Below are 19,179 nucleotides of genomic sequence, written 5' to 3' on the forward strand. Positions count from 1 at the left end.
AGAAATTTTTTGTAACCTTGGTCAGATCTGTGCCTTGCCACAATTCTGTCTCTGAGCTCTTCAGGCAGTTCCTTTGACCTCATGATTCTCATTTGCTCTGACATGCACTGTGAGCTGTAAGGTCTTCTATAGACAGGTGTGTGGCCTTCCTAATCAAGTCCAATCAGTATAATCAAACACAGCTGGACTCCAATGAAGGTGTAGAACAGAGGTGTCAAACCTGTTCCACAAAGGGCCGGTGTGGCTGCAGGTTTTTGTTCCAACCAAGCAGCAGCACACCAGACTTGACTCATTTAATCAACTGATCTCAGTCTTCAGACAGTTGATTGGTCAAACTGTGTGCTCTTCATTGGTTGGAACAAAAACCTGCAGCCACACCGACCCTTTGTGGAACAGTTTGACACCCCTGGTGTAGAACCATCTCAAGGATGATCAGAAGAAGTGGACAGCACCCGAGTTAAATATATGAGGGTCACAGCAAAGGGTCTGAATACTTATGGCTGTGTGATATTTCAGTTTTTCTTTTTTTAATAAATCTGAATGATTTTAGCAAATGGCTGCAATATAACAAAGAGTGAAAAATTAAAGGGGGTCTGAATACTTTCCGTACCCACTGTACATCAGAAACTACATTGTACCTTTTGTTGGATCACATGTCTGAGATGCTTGTTCACCAGCTTGGCCGAAGAAGCGGACACATAGCTGCTTTATCAGCTATCTATAACTATCGCTATCTATTACAGACGCCACTATTGTAGCAACTTCGTAGCTCTCTTTTCTTGCCAACCATCATGGCTACCATCTTCTTAGTTAGTTCTGCCTTGGTGAAGAAAAACAAAAAATGCTGGCAGATAGAAATGGGTTAGACTCCTTGACAATTTGTTATTTATTAACTCAGAAGCAAGGTCTGCAGGGTCTTGCTCACATTCCACTTCAAACTTTGTTTCAATAGGAAAATTCAATCTTCTGCACTAAGCACAGCTCCTGTGTCCATTTTGCACGCCAAGAAAGAACTTTTGTTCAAAACATGTTTATTTTGCTCAACATCTGGTGATTTTAAAAATTCACTGAGGTCAGATTTACCAAAGCACACTGGAGTAAATGTCAGTAATTTATCATTTTTTTAGGTCTTGTTTGTGTAATTTTTTTATGTTCTTGTTCTGTGTGACTAAAAAATAAACATTTTAACAACAAAGTGCCAAGTATTTTTCTACAAAGAATCATCACAGCTGAGTCCAATAAAGACAACAGAGTTGGGGGTTTTTTTTGGTGAAAATTCATCTTTATACATGAATTATCAATGACAGAAACCTGGCAAAAAATATAGATATAAAATCACCCCTGTGATGAGGTGCTACAAGAGCCAGCTATGGGTACATTGCCATTTTGTTTTTCAGAAACCCTTATGTTCCCTAAATTTCGTGAACTCAAAAAACACTGTGTCAATAAATTGCCCCTCGATTAAATTCTGTGTCAGCCTGCTGAACTGATACACCACAAAAGTAAACTGGGGGTGCTAGGGACAATGAATAAGGATTTTGAACACAACAGCTCACATGTCAGTAGCAATTTATAGATAGTATTTCTGCCTGGTATGATGATGGAGGAATTTCTGACAGGCTGCTCAGTCTGTAATGGAGCTCTGAGAGACCCCTGCTGGGAGAGTCTGCAAATTACTGTCCAAATGCTGTCAGTTGGGATCTGGCTGATGTTGAAGCCAAAGAGTTAGGCAACATTTTCCATTTTATTCTACACACGCAAACAAAAAACCGTAACACAGCAGCCTAAGGTCAATTCCTGTGGGTCTTTTATCCAGAATAACAATGTCAACAAGCAGAATATTTGGCCATTAATGGAATAATCGAGTTTGCGTTTTGCACTTTTCACTTCTCAGTTACAGACTTTAAATGTATCTGAAAAACGTCCATCAAATACTTTATAAAACAAAACCATAAAAATCATATGATTTAAGATTTAGGTAAATTTTATTAAATGTTTTTTGTTTTTTTTATTAAATCAGTAAAGCTTGCGCCACTATGGCAAATTTCCAGCATCTGAAAACCTCCAGGCTCCACATGATAAGATGACTCACCATAAAATTGAGCAACTCCACAGAAAAAAATAAATAAATAAATAAAAAGGACAACTTAGAAGTTAACGTTTTCTCTAAATGTGGTTATTTATTGGTTTGCAGTGCATCTGACATGTTTTCAGATAGACCAGAAACCTACAACGGCAGAAAATGGCTATTAAATATCTCTTTACTGTGAACATACTGAACCATTGTAATAAACAGGTCGGGATGACCTGGGAGCCGCAAGTCAAAGAACAAAAGTAATGGAATGACCTCTATTAGCATTAACTGGCTCAGCAGCCCCACAAACTCCTCCATATATTATCATGAGTAATGTACAGGTGGGTTGGACCTAAACAGAATGTCAGTACATAGAAAAATAAATACAGTTTGCTAAAATGAGGGCAAAATTCTTTTATCAGTGATTGTACCATTAAAAATCACGTTTAAAAAAAACTTTTAAGAGGCTTTTCATCTCTTTACATTAGATTGAGTTTCTCATAGTTCTAGGGGGGAATACATAGAATAACTTTTACAGAAATTACTAGCTAAAAATATACAAGCACAGACACAAACATGAGGAGTAAAGCCAACAAAATGATTCTTCATAAAACATAAAACAGCGCAGTGTAATCAATATCTAAAGAATCTTTACATGTAGCTCCTTGGTCTGCAGCTTTCTTAATTGTGATTAAAAACATTTCTGGGAAACTTAAGTTAATACAAAAGTCTTCTTTTTCTTATTTTACAATCCTGTCAAAACTTGTTTTTAAAATATTTTGAGTAGCAAATTTGAGTTTTCTGTTATTATGTTCTCTGAAGAGAGGACCCCCAGATTGAGATTTCGAGACAAAGCAAACAGTTCTGCAATGACAAGACAACAGATCCAAACCAGGCGTTTGATGGAAATTTAGTGGGTAAACTGGTTTCCAGTACAGTTATTATAACACTAGCCTTGTTCTCCACAGCCTGTTTTCTAGCACTGAAGCCAATGGACCAGATGACAGTGTGATGTCTGACACAGATGGATGACATTATATCAAGCATAGACTTACATGAAAGTTATTACCATCACAATAAGAATGATCTAACAGCAATACTTATACATTAATATACTGCAGGTTTCATTTGTTTTACAGTTCTTACATTAGCAATAATAGAAAAGAAAAAATACACCGTCAATTCATAAGAAAAATAGATTGGAGTTAATAGTGGAAAACAGTGCAAAGAATATTCTGGGGTGTTTTTGTTTGCTTGCTTGTCTGTTTTATTTTTTAGAAATTGTTTACAAAAATAAAAAAAAACTCAAAACAAGTCTAAAACATAGAAAATGAAAACACACTTCTGTAGCGTCTGGTGCTCTGGTCCAGACGTACCACCTCTCTCCAGTACCTCAATGTTTTATGGTGTAGGTGTAGGTGAGTGTGTGTGTTAGTGTGTGCACTGGTATGGGTGTGTGGGTGTGGGTGGGTGTGTGTGTGTGTGTGTATGTGTGTATGTGTGAGTGAGTAAGTGAGTGTGAGTGTGTGTTTGTGGGTAAGATTTAGCGTAGTGGTTCTCAACTCCGGTCCTCAAGCTCCGGCACTGTACAGGTTTTTGTTCCAACCAGGTCCTACAAAAACAAATAATTGAGTTTTTAAAAACTGAACGTTGAATTTTGATACTAAGAGTTCACACAGTTTTCTGCAGCCTGCAAAAAAATAAGTTAAATAAAAGCTAAGCATTTCCTCCCTGTGACATGAACACAACAGAAACATCGAGGTGCGTCGTCAAGCAAAACGCACGCCTGAGAGACCCGAGGTTGGAACAAGAACCCACTGACATGGTCGCCATGGCGAGCACTCGGACATTAGGACACACCAACTTTGGCCCAAACTCTGTGGTGAGCGATGATGGGGGGGTAAAACACACATGCACACACACTGCCACCCCGCCAGCCTCACCACACATCTAAGAGGACTGCCGAGCAGACAAGGGCCAAGGCTGAGCACCACTGATCATGTGCAACAATGTGAGGGATCGAGAGTGGGATTCTGCTGACCCTGTCCTTCAGGCAGTCCATCAGCTATTGTCCCTTTCCCTAATCACTCTCCTTTTGTCTTAAAAATAACATAACGGAACAAAACAAACAAAAATTAACTGAACACAAGTGCTCGAGGCCACCCTCCCTGACTCCTCTCGCTAGCGTGTTGGCTCAGGTGGGTCCCAGTAGGTTTTAAGCAATGAAAAAGGGGCTGGCTGGGACTTCAGCACTCTACTGGGACGACTGGGAGTTGTCGTTCTTGCTCTCCTGACTGGAGGGGGCCTTGTTGTTCCAGGGGGAGTGTGCCCCCAGTGCAGGCGAGCTGTTGAAACTGTCCTCATCCTCCAGGCCATTCGCCCCATCGTACTGCGTGTTCTCCAGCCGCGTGATCAGACGCTCGTCCTCGTCACCAAACTCCCCTCCCATCAGAGTGGGCTCTCCCACCATCATCACGTCCTAAAGGGGACAGCAAGGGCCGGTACATATTATCCCCATAATACAGGGGGGTGCGCGGAATGACTGGCTGCACGGACGAGTTGTAACTGTAACGTGGTTATGGTCTAGATGCGATCTAAATGGGTTCAATTCCAGCTTTGCAAATTAATTTCAATTTATGAAATCCATTATAATTGATCATTCAACGTGAGTCTACGTTTTAGGGACCAGTGGTCCCCCAAGTGTTAAAATCCTGAGGTATTAGTGTCCTCTCATTCTGAACCCAAGCACAAAACGTTGTCAGGGCATTCACCCTAACAGCTCAGTAGTCCATGTGGCCCTGACTCCCTGCCCCTGTTCCAAGAACCAGGGTCAAAGGGCCTTCCTTACTGGCCAGCAGTGGGCATCCCTGATCCTTGAGTGCTGCATCACGGAGGGGGATGGAGGGGGGGGGGGGGGTTTCATTCCACCTCGGGTCTCGTTCGCTCAATCAAGCAACCAAGTAAGCAAAGACAGCAGTGCTGTGTGAATGATGTGCTCTGATAGACTTGGTGGTAACTCTAAAACCATAGTTGATACAGCGGATTTAGAGAGAAACCCTAACTGTCCCACTGGAAATCAGAGCAAGGTAACCCTACCCCATGGCCCCAAAATATACCGTTACTTAGAGATGGAGGTCACTTGTGCCCCCTCTATATAAATAAACCCATAAACCTGTGGCCCCAGAGGACCAGGGACTGCCCATCACTGGTTCACATGAGGGGATCTACTCACTAATTCTAATAATCCTCTGTAGAATTATAGAAATCAATCCTTATCCCCACCCCACCACACCTGAACCCAAACCCCACCTCCAGAAGCCTGTCTAAGCTACCTCCATCATAACCCGCTGATGTATCTACTCCTGAGCACACTAACAAGCCCCAGCTATCACCCACAAATAACCTTCTAACCTTTCCAAGCCCCGGACCCCACCCTCTGTCTTATCCTCCCACGCCTTGCTCAGCTGAACTTGGAGGTGCAGAAAGAGGTCAAGTAGATGTAATGCTTACAGGTACCTGGCTGGAGAGTGAAAAGCTGTTGGCTGGACTCTTCTTTTTGCTGTTGCTGTTGTTGTTGCTGCCTCCGCCGGAGCTCACGGTGCTTCCACCGGACACCTTCCTTTTCCGCCGCTTGTTTGGAGCTTGTCTGGCTGGCTCAGCTACAAGTATAAAAAGGGAGGAGGTTTCATAGTCAAGTAAATTAATCTCTATAAATCAGTTGTGTCTCTGCGGCTTAAGAAAGTCGTGCAACTGCGGCTGTATTTGATTATGAGTACTTCATAGCTTAACAGATATAAGGGCAACACTGCTGTAATTGCCACTAGCAATATTAAAGGTGTGTGTTACCTGGAGGGGCTACCATTCTTTGCCACTTTTGGAAGAGGCAGGTCTTCAGGCAGTCTCTGGGGCTCAAGCTGTAGGTCTTGTGCCTGGACATCAACTCTTGCATGGGCTCCAATATCACACATAGCTTTAGGGAAGATAAAAAAAAAAAAAAGGAACCAAAGAGACATGAAATGGTGTTAGTGGATCGTTGCATGTGTTGTTGAGGTAAACTGAATTACTGATTTCAAAAACAATAACATGATCACAAGAGTATTTGCTTACACGGAGGTAGTTGAGCGTGGAGTTGGACAGCCCACATCTGGTGATATTTTTAGCCAGCTGATCGAGCATCTGGGGATCCTACATGGTTGAGTTAAAAGGTGAGATGAATAATTGCATGTATGATGATGACACATGATGTGCATATGAGCGAGGGTGTGTGTTTGTTTGTTTGCGTTAGTCTAGAACTCACATGCATAGCCAAAATGCTCCTGGGTAGGACCTCTCTGTGTTGTCTGATGCTGAAATGCCACGTCTTGATCCTCATCATGTCATCAAACATGAACTCTAGGTACAGACGGCCCTCCACACAAACCTTATTTCCAGAAGAGAGATCAGGGGTTGGAGGTCACAATGTTAGCAATAAGGAGTAAACAACTTATCCGGTGAGACATTAAACGTACCTGTGTGAACATAGGTTTGCCGTTCTGTGTCACCATGGTGCACTGGTCACAGTCGAGCGACACAAAGTTACTGTGGAAGGACTCCTTTGGGTGCTTCAAAACATAGAACAGCTCAGTTGCACCCCCTTCGAAAATACTTCGAAAGTAGCGTGGAATCAGCGTCCTGCCGATGGCTACGGAGAAAAATGATTGATAAATCAAAATTAATACTCAAAGATTGCCCTGAATGTACAGTAGCAGATAATCTGACACAGCCATATATAGGACCAAATTATTATGGAGAAATTGTAGAGCAGAAAGAATATACATAATGTTACTAACAGTTATCTGCCAGGACAAAATAGGATTCAAAATATATGAAAATTTAAGATGAGATATACAAAACATCCAATACATCACCAAAATAAAATAGTTCACTGTCTTTACAATAAGAAACTGAAAATACCTGAAGAACTCAAGATTGTGCTTTTGAAATAAAAAAAAATATCTTACTGTATCGTTTGGGTCCATCTTCCAGACAGAAAGTGATGGTGAGCATGGCGTCATCCTCAAAAAATTCTGTGGTGAAGGCATCCCACCAGAGATTGTCACAGTCCTGAAAGCAGAAGAAGAATCATTACTCTCAGTTTTCAGTTCCTTCAAATCTGAAATTAAAACTTTGCGAAAATGACACACGAGGCGATTTACTTAATCATAACAATAAAATGAAACATCTATTATGTCTAACACAGGAAGAAGACAGAATAGATACTACATGTTCTCCATTTTAATATGAAACAGTTCTCATTCAGGTTACCTTTTATGAAACAAGCTAAGTGGGTCATTTGTCATAAAGAAAAAATACCAGTTAGCATTCAACCCTGATCAAAACCAACAAGAGGTGTTTACTCAAGGCATGTGAGGAAGTTACAGAAGTTAATTTGAATAAACAAACATAATGAACGTTTTTTAAAAAAGCAGAACGTTAAAAGAAGCAGAAATTCTTGTTTCCTCATAGGTTGCAGCTCTATAGCCCTTCTATTGTACTTCCAAATAATCTGTAGAAGTTTGTGTAAACTACTGGAAGTGTGCAGATCGCATGAGAACAGATGTGCATGCTTTATGATGGTCAACCACACAACATGGGAGGCATGCACGTGGTTCTGAACATGTAAGTCTTTGGTTAGGAGTAAATGTTTTGCTGGTTCAGTGAAGAAGTACAAACAAAACTGAAGTTCAGAGGGTGAATTTTCTAAATATGACATGCTGCTCATTCAAATACCAGGTGTTTTGCTGGACATAAAACATTACTTTTGTTAAAATCTCTCCATTGCACACAGGTTATGGTGCATGTATTTGTTGTGGTGTGCACGGAAAATAACGGTTCCTAACAGCTACTCAGTTGCGCGCCCAGGCATAGAAACAGTTGGCACTCCAATTACATTTCAGCCAGGTTGATCAGATAATCCTATTAGACTCTGAATGTAAATTAAGTGAGTTCTCAAGCTTAATATCCCACAAAATCCCTAGCATGGTTAGCTACACATAAGCAGCATCTGGGAGGGAAAATCTGGAAACATGTAGTTCTCAGAAGCTGCAGAATGTAGCGCGTATTACAGACTGTAATCACAAACAACTTGGAAACGAAACACTGATGCTCTGTATTTGTTCAGGTTGAGGTCTTGTTACTCTCTGTGTAACTGATGACGTGACTCTCACCTCTGTCCAATTCTGTAGCCGTTTGTTCAGCTCATATATCCTGTAGTCTGTCTGGTTCCCGTACGGTGTGGGTCTCCTGAAACAGAAAACGGCATTCAACTCTCCAGAGTTTGAGCTGCTTCAGGGACTTTTCCACACCCATAGTGCAAACAAATGGTACAAGCAAAGATCAGTCTAAAACTTCAGTTAAATACAGGTCAATTTAAGGGCTATATTTTTTAGTGTGAATAGCAAGCACCAAGTTTAAGTTTTATTCATTACTTCTAAGCTATGATGAACCACAGCTATATGCATCAGTGTACTCACCCCATTCCAGGCTCCATGTATGAGGGGGGGTACATGGGTGTAGGCCTAGGAGGAAAAGTTTCAAAGAAATCAAAATAATACCACACATGTGCTTTTAATAATATAAGGAAAGTGGTTTATATACTATGACTTCTACATCTTGATTTCAGAACTGCAAAAAAAAAACTATTTAGAGCCAGTAACTGATTTCAGTTCCTGATATTACATAACACTGTTTCAGATAAAAATATAAATTACATCACAATAAAGAGGCACAAAAACAAAAAGTTAAAATATTCATCACTTGCAAAATTAAAAATATATTTAACTGTAAAGAACTGTACAAAGTAATGAGTTTATCGTTTAAATTACTTTAAATTAAGCTGAATGTTCTTCTTCTCTATTTTCTGCTTTTTTTAGGCCACGCATTTAAAACCTGCTTAGTCTGCTTCTGTGTAGTCAACTCTCACTTGATTTTATTTCAATATTACTATCAAAGGCTGGGTGATCCAACAGCACAATTTGAAAAATGTGTGACAAAGCACATTAAAATGTAAGCCATAAAACATCAGTGCAAATCATTATGTACAAAAACGACCAACATCTAAAACAGACAGGTTGTATTCGTGTGTAAAAATATCTAGGTCAGGATGACAAATTATAATATTAAGACTTAAAGCTCGCAAGAAGTAAAAAGGAGACATCAGAGAAGTAATAAATTTCATGATTTAATGACTGGATTAATGCAAAAGGTGCCCTAGTTTTAGATATCTTTTCATCTTTTCCTTTTGACAGAGCAGCTCCTGTCCTGACAGCATTACCCAGACCTACCCCACATCTCTGTCCAGCATAGCGCCTGGGTGGAAGGGGGGAAAGCTGCCGCCGTTGGGGGGCTCCTTAGGAGAGTACAGCTTGAATGACTTTGACGAACAGCCTGTACACAACCACAGGGTAGAGGAGGAGGGGTGGGGGGGAGAAAAAAAAGAGCAGAGATTTAGAGGAGATTTAGATTTAGCTCATTCAAATCACAGCAGCATCTAAGCAATCTAATGTGGGATGATTTTGTTGAGATTTACTCAAATAAAAGCACGCTGCCAAAACAATTTCCTGCTGCTTTCATTATCTAATGTATCTTCAATCTGGTAAATGGACAACAAAACAAATCATCATGAGGAAAGAAAAAACAGCAATATTTATTAGCATGCAGAAAATCTGAGAAAACAATCAGTGAAATGGGGGGATACAAGCAGAGGAGATGGTCTTGTATGTTCTTTGTGTTCTTGCACCATCCGTACAGTTACAGGGAACCCTCTTCTCTGCATACAGCCCCATGTGATCCTAACCATGCTTCTCTGCACTGTGTGTATGTGTGTTTCTCCCCCTCTAGTTGCCTCTTCTACCCATCCCCCCACTCTCTGCCCTGGCTGTTGTTAACCCTTGTCTTCCCAGATAAGGCATTCATGCTCAAACAATTCAGGACTCGGAGAAAACGTCTATTCTGCATCTCTGCTCCATGAGACCTCACACAGACAGCGACTGTGTGTAATTAGGTCTGACCAAAGATATTTTACACACAAGCAAGATACACAAGTGGCTGACTGGGATGTTGGAAGAAAAAAAACAACCCCTGGAAATATGACCCAGACTGACCCGTCATAACCACCCTGCAGTTAGCCTACTTTTTAGCACAAATACAGAAAAATATGAAGTGATCCAGAGGAATTTAATCCCTGTGGCAGTGATACATCCATAAAATTGGCAACAGTGGAAGCGTAGAAAACGCTGCCTGTTTCTGTATTTGCCCACTTGATAATGGTGTTTATGCGTGCCCTGTTTGTAAATCAGGTATTCCCAACAGGCACCTGAAGGCAGCATAATGTTAATTTCTTACTTTGACTCAGTCGCAATTTATGCAAAGCAGTCAGTCACTGTCAGCTTGGCATATGAAATGGCGATTGTAGCAAATTAAAACAGAAATGGGAAGAAACATGGACATCCAGCATGGGTCTCTTTCATGCAGGATCCAATCTAACTGGATCTAATCTAATTTTTTATCTTTACACATCACTTTTGGTGAACTAATGGATGCCTCACAGACAGACCCCTCCACAAATGACGGTGGTTTAGGTCAAGGCAAATGCAAATGGAAGGTGAAAGGCATGAGTTGGGGTTAAGTATGCCTATGTGAACTCAAATCATTCCCTCTTCCTTCACAGCCTCTCTCTCAGCTCCTTGAACAACTACAACTCCTCCTTAATTTACTTTCATCCCTTTCTTCCCTGCTTCAGAAAACCAGACAGAGTCATGGCAGGTCATGTTCTCCTCCCCATTAGTAAGGGGGCAAACCTGCTCAGGAGCACCCGACAATGGTTTTCTATGCATTACCTCTGACCTATAGACTCACCCCCCCCCAAACGTCACCAGCCATTAGCCCAAGACAGCATTCATCCCAATATGATAAGCCTTTGTTTAGTCTGATGCTAATGACCATTGTGAAAAACACAAATTCCCTGTAACAAATAATTCCTCCACTATAAATCTTGTTCATAATAACAATGTTTGATGTCAAACGAGAATATGTATCATACTGCCTCTAATACGTAATGCATGCATTTAATGCAGTCTTTAATATTGCTGACACACAGTATTATTCTCATTTCTAATAAACACTGACGCACACACCCCCAAAAAAGCTCAATCACCAGCATTAAACTTATCCACATAATACCTGCATATTATAGGCCCCAGTCTAACAGAACCATGTATATAACAACAATTTCACGGGCCAAACATTACGTCTTAATGAAAGACGGGATCAGGGAAGCATCTTGAGTTAAAACACACATGACAAACACAGATGGTTAACCCTAACTACAGCCTGTGAGTGCCCCTTCATCTGAGAACATGTTTAAAATCGGATGAGAGCTCATGATGCACGACCAATGTAGCAAAGGCTAACTTTTAATAAATTAATCTGGTGCAGTTTAGTCCGCCCAAACTGTTCATTGCGAACAATAGAGCTACATCCGGAGGCTGGCCCTTAGCCAATAAAACATCCAAAGCAATGTGCAAAGACCCAACATACTTGCTGTGCTTACTGAGGTCTATTTATTGCTCGATGTGTGGACATGCACCGTGTCGACATTTAACAGTAAGCCGGTGTTTACTCCACCACACACGGCCGGGCGTAAACTGAACCCCAGGGCCGCATTTGTTAACCGTTTGCAGAGGACGGATGCCATTGCTAAGCTATTAACCCAGCTGCTACACCACCGTCACCACCGCCGTACACTTATAATTCCCCGTAGTTGTTTACGGTTCCGTTTCAGCCGTTTATTCTGAACCGGTGGTGCTGCTAAAGTAGCGCGACTGCTAGTCTGAGTTACCTGCAGAGAAAGGTCCACCGAAACACGGTGTTGCTCAACACCTCCGCTGGGTGTTTCTAGCCAGCTAGCCTCGCTTGCTAGCCGGAGAGGCTGGATGGGGGGGGGGGGGCTCCAGCGCCGGCCGTTGAAAATGTAGTCCCTACGATCCCAAACAGCACGGCAAGCGACGGAAAGTAAAACACTCCCGCTAGTTCCCTTGGTTCCCGTCAATTTGCAACCCCCGGCTCTATGATTTAAATGTCATTTGTTTGGGGGACGGTGCTACCTATCCACTACTACTACAGGACCCTTTGTTCCTGCCAGCCGAGACACGAACAAACAAAGGCCCCGCCTCCTCCGCGCTCCTCCGCCCATCCCGACACACAGACCGGGACAAACACGGGCCTACCTCCCTAACAGGGGCCCCCAGTTTGTCTTGTCCCGGACCCATACGTGCGTCAGTGGCCCCCAGAGTGACACAGGTTGGGTCCCAATAGTGAGGAGCAGTTAACCAACTATCAGCCTATTTCACCCTATGTTGTCCACCCATATTAAGGATGGACGACATAATCTCATTTTACAGTTTGACAGCATCATTCTGTGTTATGCATAAGCTTGTTCCAACTCCTCATTGAAGCAATATCATGTTTACACTATGTCAAATAGTCAGAACCATGTTCTTGTCACAGCACCATTCAATGAAATGGAAGTACATTTGATATATTAAGTATCTTTGGACATTTTTTGTGACCAACTGCTGCAACATACTGTCTTTAAAATGTCATAGTGTAGAATAAAGTTGGCCCCACACCCAGGTCTGTCTGAGGGAACAGAACTGCCACAAGTCTAAACATTACCAGATGACAGTAAGTATCTACGCAACAGAAGGGGGGCGGGGGGGGGGGGGGGGGGGGGCATTGAAACCTAATTCAGTCATATTAGTTAGTCATGAGGAATAAGAGGATAGTGAAATTATTGTGCTAGCACTGCTGGAACTATGTGAACGAGCACTTGTCATTCAGTACTGTACAGTATGTCCTGACTTTAACAATCCCAAAAAGAAAAAAAAGTTTGCCTTGACTGACCCTTTATTTAATCTATAGAGTGACTCAGATGTTCTGCTTACACTGTGCAGTAAATCTGTGATAATTACTAGTTACCAAAATAGGCTGTTTAATTCAAGCCAACTTTATAAAGGCTTATGAAAAACGGTTGACTTGGCTGATGTCTCAAATCCTTTAGACCACAGTCTTGAGCCTGTCATAGCCCCAGATTATGTAAGGGTATAATCTGCATCCTCATCTTTAATCAATAACCACTCTAATGTTTACAAGCAATATATTTGAAGTGGTCTCAAAGTGCATTTAAAGCTCAATTTGTTGAGGCTTTCACTTGAGCCACCGGTCAGTTTATAGAATTATATAAGGCAGGAGTGCAGATGAGAGAAGTAGAGCAACGCATTTCACTGAAAGAGTAAGTACATCTCACCCACACATGTCACTCTTACTGTGTAAACTCCACATCAGGCATAGATCTGATTTACAGTATAGGCTTCATATACCACAAAAAAACCTGTAGTGTGAATTGTGGGCTGCATCATATAAAGAAAATCTAACAATCCATATTACTGCTCGAACTTGGAATTTCATGGTACAACGACATAGTAGGAGTATATTACTTCCAAGTTTTCATCTTATCAGACTGCTCCCTCCAAAGCTGTAGGCTTATCTTGTTACTGTGATGTTGTTCAACTAATATGAATATCCTGCAAGGCTCGATTAAATCTTGGAGTTGGAGTTGTAGAAGTTGCAACTCAAAATCTCCTTCTAGGTAAAGTAACTGTGGTCCAATCAAGAGAGTTGTCTTTGCAGTTATGACAGAAAATAAATTATTACACAGTTTGCTGTCAGTTCAGTGTTGACAGACTGACACAAGGAGATGTGATAGAACAGCATCTCCCTCTGCTGGCAAATGCTGTGAACATCTTCCTCATGCTTCTGAACAAAACAGAGAACAATACATCAGACTGACCTTTATCCAGGAGCTTAGACTGTACACTATTCACTGCCAACATTTGCTTTTTAAAAATTAAGACTATTAAATCTCTTATTTTTCTCATGTAGTTAGATCTTTAGCTTTTTTTGCCTATTCCATGATTATCATAAACAATAACTTTCACATGCACAATAGTGCTTATATTTTAAGACTGAGATATCTGGATATCTGAGTGAAGTCTGCATTATCTGCATCATCGTTATTACATAAAACTAATAAAGATGGACCAACATGAAGTGTGGATTACATGGCACAAAACATGGGATATTTCATCCATTAGTGTGGGAGTGTTTCAGTTCCGAGAACTGAATCCTATTTCATCTGTATTCAGTAAGAGTCACATTTAGTAGACACACACACACACACACACACACACACACACACACACACACACACACACACACACACACACACACACACACACACACACACACACACACAGGGTACCTGGCAAGCCAGGCTGGCAGGCAGTGATAACACTAAAGGCAGAATCAGAATATGACAGTCATATACACAAGAACTAAGTCTTGTACAGTATTTGTAGATCTCTAGCTCCTAAGACCACTTTACATGTGCCGTTTTATGCAGAGTGCATAACATCTACACTGGACTGTCATGGAGAATAATAATGTGATCTGTAATAAAGAAAAGTAGAAAATGGATCTGGTTTTTGATTATTTGGTTCATTACTCAAATGCCAATACAGCTAGACAACTTTCACACTTGAAGAACCTAACCTTGATAAAACAAAACAAAGGTAAACTGACTTCACATGTGCCTTATACTGGCCACATGTAAAGATGCCTTGAAAACATTTTCCAAAACTTTCAGACATATTGTGTCTGTGCGCAGACTTATGACAGAGAGAGAGAGTGAAGTTATACTGAGAATATCTGAAGAGAGCAGTGGTGAACAGCATGTTCAGATTCCTGTTGCTGCTTTTCTAGACGCCACAGTAGAAGAACAAACCTGTCAGGGAAATTGTTGCGACACCTGACTGGTAGTGATAGCAACGCGGCAGCAGACAGAACTAACACAGACTGCACCCAGAGGATGCTGCTGTGGTCTGACAGGAGGAAGTTAAATAGCACGTGCTCAAGATAAACTGAGGGATAACAAAAGAAAGCTAGTATGCGAATGTATGTGCGACGGTTGATGTTGCAGACATTTGCAATGACAGAGGCCACTGATCTGAATCCAGGCACACCTAGCCACTCCCCAAGGGATGCCACAGAGGATTGTTGTTGACAGATTGGATCTGGTGCAGTTTAAATGGTAGTTTTGAGCAGTGAACCCCATTAATAAGACAGTTGTTTTTACAGCTTCTCTTGCAGTGCTAACATCCAGGGAACTAAATGAAAAAAATGTCTCACCAAAACTTCTATAATGTGTCTGTGTAAAAAAAAAAGAAGAAACACAAACACCATAAAATAAAATTGACACTTGTATTCTTATATTACCACACAACTCAGTTTTAATGCCTCCTCTTAAACTAAAGAACAGAGAGACAGACTGCGGTGATGATGTTATTTGGAGTTATTTAGAGACTAATCTTGGAGCCTCTCCACAGATAATGAATAATGAAATGACTATGACACAGCACTTGATTTTACCACAATGTGGACACTTTATCTAACTCACGACATGAGGCCCTAGATTCAAGTAATGCTTATTTTTATGTCACATTTCAAAAGCAAATTCTATTAAAACCTATGAGTCAGTCCACCAACTACACCAACTACACTTCCACCTGCTGACATTATCTATTCATCCATGTCTTATGGCAGAAATCCCTTTAATAGCCACAAAATGACAGCATTTATCTTGATTTACATACACTTTATCAAATCTAGTGGGTGCCATTCATGGTATGTTTGCACAGTTAATCTTTGAGACCAACCAGTGGCTCAAACAGATACATTTATAAAGACTAATCATGATTTGTATACTGTATTTACACAACAGACCTGTGCCTTAAATAGTCTTGAACCCACATACACAGGGGGCACGGAGACACAGCAGACAGCTTTCAAACAACTCTGCAGCTGCCCTCGCAGCTTTTGTTTTCAGCACGGCTCTATTTCAATCTGAGAGCTGTTACTGTCATGTTGTGTCTCAATATCAGACCTGCTTTCATGTCTAAAGACTCTGCAACTTGTACATCTCTCACAAATAAAGGTGCGCTTTGATAGAAAATCCTTTTTCCCTTCCCACGCATTTAGTTTTCTCCCCATCCTCCCCCTCTTCTCGGCTGTGTGGCACATGCCAGCTTTCCACTGCCATCCTGTCGGCCTGCAGCAGATGTGACATCACTACAGCTCATCTCCACTCTGCACCCCCCCCCACCCTCCCCGCCATCTCTCTGACTCCCCAGCATCTCTGTCTCCCACACATTCCTTCTTTCTCTCTGCCTCTGCACACACAGCCATTTTGATCTAGCAAACAAGATCTGAGAGACTCACTAGTAGAGGACGAAGAGAGAGAGAAGAAGTGAAGAACTGAGGAGGAAAAGAAAGAGAGGCACGGGCTTTCAGTGCAGTGAGATAAAGCTGAGGCCGTTGTGTTGTTGTGTAACGGTAATCAAAAAAGCCTTGGCTGTTTGGCTGCCATTTTGGCTCTGCTTTAAGTCACTTTTCTCCAATCAGGAGCCATGTGACTTTCTGCATGAGGTAACACCACTGTTACTGCAAAAGGCAGTGAACAACGGATGAGGGAGTGACAGAGAGGGAGAAAGAGGAAGAGGGGGAGAGAGTGAGAGGAGGAAGGCAGAAACAGGAGGGAGGGGTTAGAATGAAATGGGTGAGAGATGGAGAGAGTGGTGAGCAGAGGGGAGTGCATGGTTGAGTGGGTGCATGTGAAAATGGAGGAGGGGGGGTATCTTCAGCTCACAGGCAATCTATTTTTACCATTTAGTCTGAACAAAGGATGTGATTGGCTCCACTGTGTTAGGACGGATCTCCTTCATGCGGGTAACAAAGCCTTAAAAAGACTGATTCACAGCAAAGTCACAACAACAGCAGGATGTCACAGGGTTGTCAATGAACCAGACAGACAGGAGAAGTCTGTTCCTTATTATGGCTCACGTTCTCCCACATGCATGCAGACATGCAAATACGCTCAATTCATAGTCGTGCATTCAGTAATACTCTGAGCCGATAACACAAAAACAAAGATGACCAGGACCAGGTGAAAAGAGAAGGTGATGTTAGAATAAGAGAGGATTTGTTTTTGCAGAGCAGAAACACACACACACAAAGGGTGGGGAGGATCTTCCATCCACTATCATACAAGAATGTAAACAAACCAGCCTTCAAATATAATGATTTACAGCGCACACACACAGAGACGGAGAGAGAAACTGCAAACCAGTGTTGATCAATGTTGCTCTGTGGTTATCTGAGAGATCCACCAGTCTAAACTTGTTCTAGCAGGAGCGTCATGAAGGTGTACTTGTGTGATTGTGAGTGTACGTACACGGAGTGCATTCGCACGCGTGTCTGCATGTGTACATCTTTGTGTGCGCTTGAATGTTGCTGTGCAACATGCACCAACCCTCTCTCTCTCTCTGGAGGACCCTCTTTCTTGGTACATCCTTCACAAACATGTGGATGTCATTAAAACTTTCTGCTCCACAGTAAAGTCTGTCAACAGAGGGAGCGAAGGAGGCAGAGATACTGGAAAACTACAGAAGACGGTAAGGAATGATCTGAGAAGAGAACATCAAGCAGAGGCCTCTCTAATATTATTCCATCTGATAGCCAACTACCAATGAATCAGAGCAGCCCCATTAAAATGATACTGACACCCTAATTCAATCTGCCTTCTCTGAGATCCCCTCGAGCAGATGCTACGATTCAATTTCTATCTGTTACTCGTTCCCTTGTGCTGCACAGAGCCCGTCCCCTGGCACTGTGAGGCTTTTCGCTGTGCACAAGGCAACTGTCTCTGTAGCCTGCCTGCTCTCACTGGGGTACCATTAAAGACAAATTGCTCCAAAGTCAAAAAGGACCAAACACTCTATGGGAGAGATTAGGCAGATAAGATCTACTTGATAAAAACTGCCAAAACATTTTGCTTGCCAAAGACTGACATGTGCAGACAGACTCCGACAACACTAGATTTCCTTCATCTTGGTCTTATACAGTAGCAGAATGTGGACACCATAAGCAATGGCAGTAAACCATACTTTATATAACCTTTATTTAAAGCTCATGAGATCAAGAATCTTGATTTCAGGAAAATCCAAGCCAAGCGAAACAACTGCGTAAAAAAAACAAAACAAAAATATGCAGGAATGGAAAATGCAAAGTCACAATGACAAAAAGCTGTCGAATATCCAAACAGCAGCTTAACTCCACGCAAATTCAACTCTTTGTTAAATCTTCTTATGTACCCTCATTAATGGTTTAAACTCATCAAGAGAGACCAGCTTTAAACCATTTTGCAGGGAGTAAATTAAAGTACTTTTGCCTCATTCAGTTCTGACCCATGGCACAAATACAAAAAAAAAAAAAACAGTTCCAGTGACAGTGAGCAGTGATTTCTACAAACTCTTCAACACATGTAAGAGCACAAATAATCAAGAAGCAGGCCTAGAGTGGCCAGATAAAGCCGGGAAAAAGAGTAAAAAGGAGTGAAAAGAGTCAGCAAGTGAAGTATTTATTGATATCTCAGAAGCATCGATCTACTGCACAGCAAGCTAGCGTGACTGAGAGGGTCTGCTGAACAACTCAATCCTAAAGTGTGGTAGCCTCAGTCCATAACCTTGTTTTAGGACATGTGTTGAAAGTGCAGCATGGCTTCACCATCGCACACATGCATGCACACACAAACTCACACGCAGCTTGACGCTGGCCCTAGGCGGCTTTACAGCGCTTTTACATAAGTCATCTTTCTGACAGCACCACTGAGCACATAGATGGACGATGAAAGAGGGAGAAGAGGGACAGCGAGATAGAGAGAGAGAGAGAAGGCACTCACCGGGACAAGCGCAACCTCCAACAGACATCTTCTCACATGTTGGGCTCTGCTCTGAACGAAACAGCTGCACTCAGTCCACACGCTGCTCGCATGGGCCAACTCTGAGGAAAACAACACAGACAGGGGGGTGGAGAGATAAGAGGGAGTGGTACAAAGCAGGGCATGTACACCACAACTACACTCCTCTCTCTCTGTCAGAGGCAGGAAGTTGGCA

At 41.9% G+C, this 19,179-nt stretch overlaps 1 protein-coding gene across 4 annotated transcripts; it reads right to left on the reverse strand.

Moving 5' to 3' along the window:
* Positions 1 to 1,300: 1,300 nt before the first annotated feature.
* ldb1a (LIM domain binding 1a) lies at positions 1,301 to 19,103 on the reverse strand. 4 transcript variants are annotated; one of them, XM_041049816.1, is made up of 11 exons: positions 18,966 to 19,094; positions 9,397 to 9,499; positions 8,587 to 8,631; positions 8,281 to 8,356; positions 7,075 to 7,177; positions 6,583 to 6,755; positions 6,372 to 6,494; positions 6,182 to 6,259; positions 5,921 to 6,044; positions 5,585 to 5,733; positions 1,301 to 3,686 (listed from the first exon to the last, which is right to left on the reverse strand). In XM_041049816.1, the coding sequence occupies exons 1-11, from the start codon at positions 18,991 to 18,993 to the stop codon at positions 3,633 to 3,635; spliced, it is 1,056 nt and encodes a 351-aa protein (XP_040905750.1). In that variant the 5' UTR covers positions 18,994 to 19,094; the 3' UTR covers positions 1,301 to 3,632. The 4 variants fall into 4 exon arrangements, with proteins under 4 accessions (XP_040905750.1, XP_040905751.1, XP_040905747.1 ...); XM_041049817.1 differs by having other exon boundaries at positions 1,302 to 3,686; positions 5,591 to 5,733; positions 18,966 to 19,090; XM_041049813.1 differs by lacking the exon at positions 1,301 to 3,686 and adding an exon at positions 3,695 to 4,553 and having other exon boundaries at positions 18,966 to 19,103.
* Positions 19,104 to 19,179: the final 76 nt, after the last annotated feature.

The sequence above is a fragment of the Toxotes jaculatrix genome, chromosome 11, assembly GCF_017976425.1.
Source record: "Toxotes jaculatrix isolate fToxJac2 chromosome 11, fToxJac2.pri, whole genome shotgun sequence".
NCBI classification, from domain to species: Eukaryota; Metazoa; Chordata; class Actinopteri; family Toxotidae; genus Toxotes; species Toxotes jaculatrix.